This window comes from Gambusia affinis, linkage group LG12 (genome assembly GCF_019740435.1).
Source record: "Gambusia affinis linkage group LG12, SWU_Gaff_1.0, whole genome shotgun sequence".
NCBI lineage: Eukaryota > Metazoa > Chordata > Actinopteri > Cyprinodontiformes > Poeciliidae > Gambusia > Gambusia affinis.
The window spans coordinates 26,670,224-26,678,087 of record NC_057879.1 but is presented as its reverse complement, the minus strand read 5'-3'; the positions used below and the strand labels follow the sequence as shown (position 1 = coordinate 26,678,087).

General features: G+C 38.7%; 2 protein-coding genes across 2 annotated transcripts; one reads left to right on the top strand and one right to left on the bottom strand.

Annotated features, from left to right (window-relative positions):
* Positions 1-874: 874 nt before the first annotated feature.
* rnf182 (ring finger protein 182) lies at positions 875-1,779 on the bottom strand. The gene has a single exon (XM_044135313.1). The coding sequence runs from the start codon at positions 1,777-1,779 to the stop codon at positions 991-993; it is 789 nt and encodes a 262-aa protein (XP_043991248.1). The 3' UTR covers positions 875-990.
* A 2,107-nt stretch (positions 1,780-3,886) lies between these two features.
* Positions 3,887-6,350, top strand: LOC122841745 (transmembrane and coiled-coil domains protein 1-like). Its single transcript, XM_044135316.1, has 4 exons — positions 3,887-4,010; positions 4,510-4,811; positions 5,195-5,330; positions 6,034-6,350. Exons 2-4 carry the CDS (start codon positions 4,528-4,530, stop codon positions 6,304-6,306), a joined length of 693 nt encoding a protein of 230 aa, XP_043991251.1. The 5' UTR covers positions 3,887-4,010; positions 4,510-4,527; the 3' UTR covers positions 6,307-6,350.
* The last annotated feature ends 1,514 nt before the right edge of the window (positions 6,351-7,864 follow it).

Sequence of the window (7,864 nt, the reverse complement as noted above, 5' to 3'; positions counted from 1 at the left end):
CACCAATGAAGAACAACAAAACCGATCTGACCTAAACTAAATATAAAAATTATTTTTGCAATGAAACAAATAGCCTGTCAGAATAAAAGTAAAGTGAACATCTGAAGATGTGAGCTTTGAATTTTCTATAAATTACATCTGAGGTTGATATCAGCGAACTGAGCTGAGTTGCATGTGGCCTCCTGGGCAGCAGAGGGCGGCCGAGAGCACTTCACTTAACCTGAAATTGGGAGTTGCATTCATCGACCATGTGAAATTAACTTTCAAATTTATTGCAAATAATCTCAAACTTTTCTGGAAAATTGGAAATTTCTCTGTTTAAAACGTTTAACATTTGTGACTTTCAAATTCAGAAAAAAACAATTCTAAAAACATTATTAGATTAATCTCAACACTTTTCATTTCACAAATCTTTCACTTTTCAAACTCAGAACTTTATAATTCTTGTCTAGAAAAATTCTGAGATTAATCATTAAATCATCCCAGAATTTTACTAGAAAAACTAAGAAATCACTGAGCTCCAAAAGTCCAAAATTTGCTAGAGGAAATACTAAAAAATAAATTAATTTCCCACATTTTTTAGATAAAATGCTGATGTTTAAGAGTTTCAAAAGTCAACAATTTGCTTGATAAAAATACAAAAATATCAGATTAATCTACAAAACTTTGAGATTTTCAAACTCAAAAATTTCCAGACTATCTAGAAAAATTCTGAGATAGATCTCTATATTTTGACAGAAATGTATTCCTCCTTTTTTCTATCAATAAAGGTCCTAATCGATTAAAAACGTTAATCAATATTGATAAGCAATAAGATAACAAATCCACGGATGTTTTAAAGTTTTTGAAGCAGATTCCTTAGTAACTGGGTTGTGAAGTGAGACTAAAGGGGATAAACATGAAGTTTATTTAGGTCGTTCTCTCAGTGTCTAAGGCTGAAACATCCAGATTATTTTCAAAGAGCTGTGATTGGCCCGGTTCTTCTGCCCGTCATGGTGGCAAGCAGTGCCATAGTTCATAGCAGACACACTGGCAGAAGCCGTAGATGAGGATCAAGACGAGGCTGGCGGGCACCAGGCTCACCAGCAGCACGCCGACCGTGGTCCGCTGCATGATGAGCAGGTAGACCCCCAAAGGCAGCGAGCTGAAGTACAGCAGCCCCAGAACCCACACCAGAACCCGGGCCGAGGTCTGGCACAGCAGGGCCGTGCAGGTCCACACCGTCCACCGCTGGGAGGCCGAGGCCAGCGACTCTGAAACGGACGAGTCCCGGGTCAGTCTGCAGGAGCCGACCCGGAGGTCCTGGGCCGAGGCCGGTGGAGGCTCCATGATGGTGATGACTACGAAGTTAGGAGAGCTCCTGATGCTGGAGTAGGGGAGGCCGTTGTTCCCCATCAGGGCGTTCAGGCGCCGCGGGCTGAGCAGCAGCTCCGCCTCAGAGTCCGGCTGGATCCGGAGGTTCCTCTGATTCCTGCTCTGCAGAGCCAGCCTCGCCACCAGGCTGCAGTCATCCGGCAGGTTCCTCACAGCCCCTCCCAGGAACCTGGTGGCGCAGCGGCAGAACGGACACACCAGGACGTCCGGCGGCGACTCGCCCAGGTCCAGGATCTTACAGAGACATTTGGAGCAAAGCCGGTGGCGGCACTCCAGGACCTTCGGCCTGCAGCTCTCCAGATTATACGCAGAGTAGCAGATCTTACACTCCATATCATCAGAACCGAGTCCATCAGCGTGGGGCCCGGCGTCGCTGACATCCTCAAGGTTCTGCAGCTCCAGCATCTCAGACTTACCTAAACCTCAGCCAGCTTCACATCGAGAGACACAAGTCTCCACTTCACTGAAAACCCACAGTCCATTCCTGGGTTAAAAAAGCGATTTCAAAGTTTGATTTGAAGCTCCTCACAAGTTGAAGTGACTCTTCCGAGGTTGAGGGAACCAAATCCTTTCACAGGCTGTAGGAGAAAAAGAGAGGGAAGGCGAAAAAGACTCCGACAGCAAGAGAGAGAGACGAAGGGATAACTGTTAACACAGCAAACAGCCACGAAACCACAACAAAGCCGAGCCTGTGCAGAACGGAGCTGGAATTTTCGAGTCTGATCTTTTGTTACTCAGTGAAATTCAGTCCAATTAGTGCCTGATGCACACACACACACACACACACACACACACACACACACACGCACACACTCACACACACACACACACACACACACACACACACACACACACACACACATAAACACGCACACACACACAAAAAGATATTTAATTCCTGATTACAGAGTGTAGCCGTGAAAGTGCAAGAAAATATGAATCAGTGTCATCAGATGATTTCAGCTGCCAGTGTTTCTGCATGATGTGAGTCAGAGAAATCACCTTCTCTCCACGATATATTTACACAAATTTACTGAATAAATAGTTACAGGTGACAAATGTGAACAAAAAACTAATAATCTGTGACTAAATCACCTTCCTTCCAGAATGACACCAAAGCCTGGGCCGTGTGCAGAAAGCAAAGGTTACTAAGATTTGGTTGAATTATTCTGAATGATCAGATCGGGTCAATAATCAGTTCATGACCCTGACTCTGATTTCTGAACTCAAAACTTTTCCACTTCATCATTTCAGCCAAAGAAAGTCAAACATTCAGTCACACTTTCTGGTTGTTCAGTGGGACTTTATTTGTTTTTATTGACTTTGAGTTTAAATCTATTTGCCAGGAACATTTTATAGCACAATCGATTAACTGTGCCACCTTCAGAAGTTATAGAAAAAAGTTATTTTAGGAGTATTTTTACTCAGGTTTTACTTTTACTTGAGTAATTTTATTATGAAGTATCTTTACTCTTACTTGGGTAAGATTTCTGGATTTTCTACCCACAGAAATAAAAAAACTAACTTGTTTTACCCAAACTTTCACACAGAAACTGATTTAGAAAAAAATATGCTGCCTGATTTTTATATTTTTTATTAACTATATGAATTATCGTCATTTTCATCCTTAAAATATAAAAATTTCCACTTAATCTTGTAATTTGGTCCGTCTGATGATGTAATTTTTAACTATTAAATGATTGATAATTTGACCAGTAAAATTTTTATGAAATAACTTTTTAGTCTTACTTAAATACTTTCTAGGATGGATTCTTTTTACTTTAGTAAAGACATTTTGAAGTAGTGCTGCTATTGCTTGAGTTTCATTTTTGGGTTCTCTGCTTGTCTCTATAGAAATAAAACAGAAATCAAATGATTTAAAAATAATTTTACAATGGAGGCCAGTGGTCAAGCAGTTTTTAAAGTTGTCTGCAAGAACGACAAGAACATTTAAAAGTTTAATATTGTTTTAATTCATTTAAATTAGAGTTTTTTTGTTTATTAAAATTAAACACCAGAAAGACGAACAACCAATCCTCCAGAAGCACCAGAAGAGGGCGACAAAAAATACAAATCTGAACAATCCCGATTCAAAAAATCTGGAAAACAAAATGAAAGAGAATATTTGAAATGTAATCCAATGTTACAAAATTTAAGTTCAATAAAATTAGCAATACTTTCAAAATTATTCACATTATTGTAAAAGAAATTCTTAATGTGGGGACAGGAAGTGACGGTCGGCCGTTTTCGTCTCATTATTTCAGGGAAAGATTTCATCCTTGGAATAAATACGGTTCTAAAGTTGGTTTAAAATCTGCTCGCATTTTCTTCATTTAGCTGTTTTTTAATTAACACGTCGCTTCCCTACATGTGCTCCTCAAAGGCTCGGTTATTTTTATTTTTCCATTTCTTTATTCAGAAAAGTGGACATGCGTGTTAGAAATCCTTTTTCAATGTTCTTCTGCTAAAGATAATAATTTATAGCAATAAATCGCCTTTTTCCAACTGTAACTCGAACAATTTGTTGCCTAGCAACGTGGCTGTAGTTTAACAGTGCAGCTGCGTCAGTCAGGTTGCGCAAACTATGATCCATTTCCAAACCCTGACCCGTTTCAGATGATCCGGTTTGAAGCCAGGTGAGTCAAATCAGAATTCAGTTCATCTTTTCTCATTTTCATCTCCAGATTCATTTTTGTTTGTTGGTGGAAACGGTTCAAAACGGAGATCGTGAGCATGTCTGACTTATGCTAAAAAAAAAAAGAAGAGCTGAATTTTGTTGGTTAAACAGTATATTGTGTAGATTAAATAATATTATTCATATAAACACATTTAAATAACGTGAAGAAGGACTTCAACACCGGATTATCAAAATAAAAGCATCTTATTATATTTTTGGAACAAACTAAGAAAATCTGGGGGGATGAAGGGGAAAACAAAATTACTTAAATCTATACCAGGGTGTCCACAGTGTGGCGCGGGGGCCATTAATGGCCGGTGGACTGATTTTATGCGGCTCCTGACTCCTGTTCAAGAATCACACAAATTTATCCCTCAGCACAAGCTGATGCATTTGGAGGCGTTTTATTTTTAACAGACAAATTTAAATCTGTGGAATTCTCCTTCTCCATCCATAAGTGTGGCAGAGTAAAGAACATGCATGAAAGCCACGAAGGTGAAGCTAGAGGCCGGAGCCACTCGTCATCCTTGTCTTCTGCAGACAAGCTCCAGTCAAGCAGCACCAGAAGCAGGTCTTCTTCCAGGGAAACTGTGAAGTGTCAGAGTGAGAACCAAGCCGTACTTCTGAATGCTGCGCTCAGTGACATCCAGCAGATCAGAGAAACCCAAAAGAACCTCGAGAAATCCCTGAAAGCCTTGAGAACCGAGTACCAGCAGAACCACAACCAGATGCTGAATGCGTTGGAGGAAGAAAGGTCAAGGTCAGTTCTGCCCACTGCAAAAACAGAGAAAAGAACCAGACTTTTTCCTCAGAATTAAAAATTTTTGTCAAAATTTGAAAAAAGATCAGTCAAAATTCCACAGAAAAAATCAAAATTCTGAAAAAGTCTGAATTAATTTAGACTTTTCTCCTCAGAATTATAACTTTAGTCTCAGAGTTCTGACCTTTTTCAGAATTTTGACTTTTCTAAGATTTCAGATTTAATCTCAGAATTAAGAGTTTTCCTCTCAGATTCCTAACTTTTTTTTCTGAATTTTGGCTTTAACCTCTGAATACTGACTATATTATTTTCATAATTCTCACTTTTACCTCATAATTCAGAGTTCTGACCTGTTTTCATGATGTGATGTTTTGGGTTGGCAGGCTGAACGTTTTGGAGCGGGAACTCACTTACCTGACTGAGCTTCATCACAGGGAAACGTCGAACTTGCAGGAGGAGATAAGCAGCACAAAGAAAATCATTGACATTCGGTTTAACGGAAAAGCGGAGGAGTTTTCTGTAAGCAACCAGTAAAGGTTTTCATGCATCACTGAGTACCATGTTTCACTTCCTGCCTTAATACTCCAGATTTTCTGAAAATGTCAACTTTTTCTTCATAAAATGTACGTTTAATGCCCTACAGGAGACTGTAATAACTGACTCTAGATCGTTCCTCTTTAGATCCAGAGATAACTTCAGTTTTGTTTCCTTTCAAATTAAACACTTGATATTTCTAAAATGTTCAGTTTGAGATTTTGATGCTCCAGTAAAAGAGGAATATGCTTTGAAGCTTTTTCTACAATAATTTTGTATGGGGTCCCAATATGATCAAAAAACTTATCACGATATGTTATAATATCTGAAATATGCCAAACTGGTGGTGTGATCTTTTCTGTTTTATCCACAGTTTTCGTTCGAAAACATTGTGTTTTATTTTTAAAACAGTTTTGAGGCACAACATGAAACTGTTGCTGTGCAAGTTACTCAACAGGTTGTTGCTAGGCAACCAAAGAGTGAGTGAGTTAGTTGATTCCACTCACCTAGCTGAGCTAAAAGCCTTTCCAGATCCACCTGGTTCTGATCGGTGAAATTATTGAGTATTTTATCAGAAGTATTAGACATTGATAATGCATCTATTGCGATATTATCAATTTAGCGTTCAGCACCAGATTCCATTCCAACAATGTTGTTTCCACTTTATCTTATCTTTTCTGTTCTGTAGGTGGCGCTGGAAAAATGCCAGAGCCATCTCATGAAGATGGAGCTGCAGCAGCAGCAAGAGATGGATATTGTGAGAAATGAATACAGCACAGCACAGATTATCATCGGAAAGCTGATCAGAGGGCTGCTTGTTATCATGTCCACCATCTTAGTATTTGTGTGCACACTGAACAAAGTCATCTTGCTTTTCAAGTCATCCAGACACTTCCTCACTGCTGTTCTGCTGGCTGTCTTCCTCTTTCTCCTCTTCAAGTACTGGAATACTCCTACCTGACTGGAGCCCAAGAAGATGCCAAAAATAAACCTTTTTGAAGATCATCAACATTTATCTTATCTGTATCAATCCAGCTTGTAGTTTAGCTTGGAGTTCCTAGTTATTGACAAACACAAATTGTTTTAATAACTATAAAAGTCCTCAGTTTTGTTCTCTGTAGTTTTAATTGATCAGATATTGAAAATCTAACTTTGTTTTCTCCAGTGCTGGTGTTTAGCATATGTTTAAACCACCAGGGGGCGCTGTGGTCAGTCCACTGCTCTCCGACATGTTTATCCCTGGATTAGCTGCGCCTGTTTACGACGGTATATTGGTGTAATTGTAAGTAGAAAAAAAGAGTAAATTTCCCACAAAGAACCTCAGATATTTTGAGTTTGCTTCTCAGATTTTTTCTAGAATTTTTTCTAGAAAAAAATCCCAATATTCAGGTCGGAAGTGATTTATTTTTCAAGAAGTTTATTTTTTTATTCACAGGAACATTTTAGAAAAGTTTCGCCCCTTCAGATGCGTTCTCCAAACACGAGAACTGTTCCCAGAACAACTGGTCTCCTTTTGCTCATGGATCTCACGGATTATAAACAATCCTGGCCTCCTGTTTCCAGAGGTCCTGATCTAAATCCCAGCAAATGTTTCCCAACGGGGAGTGAGACATCACTTCTTCATTCCTTTATTGTGATGAAATGAATTTTCCCACATGCTGCTGTATTGTGAGGAACATTCGCAAGCTGCTAAACCAGAGAGGAAACGTTCTGTCTGTGCTTCAGTTTTATTACTCAGACCAGAATGTTTTGGTTCAAACAGGCACAACAAGACGGCCTGCAGGACTGATGTTATTCTTACTTTACTACTTTGATTAAAAATGCCAGATGTCTAATTGATTATAGACTTTTCCCTTCCACATAAGCATTGACTTTAGACTGTTTTTAAGCAATTAATTTTATTTTCAAAGTAATTTCTGCAACTTTTTAACATCAAGCATTGCAAAAATAATGGTGATGCAGAAGATGTTTATATTTAGAAAACCATAGCTGAGCTTTAAAGAGCAAATAAAGTCCTTAAAATGTTTCTGATTGCTAGAGATAGATAATCTGAGAAAATACAAATTATTTTTTAAATCATGAATTTATTTATTAAAGGAAAATATTTTCCAAACCATTCTGACCTTATACAGAAAACTAATAGACTCCTAACTTAGGAGACTTGACTTAGGATTCCTAAGTCAATTAGTTTTTGTCTTTACTGTCATTCTGGGGGAAATCCATTGTTTTAACTCATGCACAATGGAGAGTTTCTGAGGATGAACTGCCTGCTTAAAATATCTCAAATGGACACTGCAATGCCAGTACAACACCTTTATTTAGTTCTTAACCCATTCGGCCTCCCGGTGTGCTTCAGGTCATTTTTGTGCATAATAACCAAGTCCATGTAAGCTGAAAGTCATGTACTCACGTCTAAACATTCTTCAGGGTTTTCTGTCATTCAGACAGCAAAGTACTGTTCATGTTTGAGCTGTTTGGTTGCCGGAAAGAATCAGAAAAGAAGCAGACGAATGAAACCA

Excerpts from the sequence above, each read along its gene's own strand:
- rnf182 (XM_044135313.1), bottom strand. The coding sequence starts at position 1,779 with ATGCTGGAGCTGCAGAACCTTGAGGATGTCAGCGACGCCGGGCCCCAC.
- LOC122841745 (XM_044135316.1), top strand. The coding sequence starts at position 4,528 with ATGCATGAAAGCCACGAAGGTGAAGCTAGAGGCCGGAGCCACTCGTCA. Across the intron at positions 4,812-5,194 it reads TTGGAGGAAGAAAGGTCAAG|GCTGAACGTTTTGGAGCGGG; the intron begins GTCAGTTCTGCC and ends TTGGGTTGGCAG. Across the intron at positions 5,331-6,033 it reads GAAAAGCGGAGGAGTTTTCT|GTGGCGCTGGAAAAATGCCA; the intron begins GTAAGCAACCAG and ends TCTGTTCTGTAG.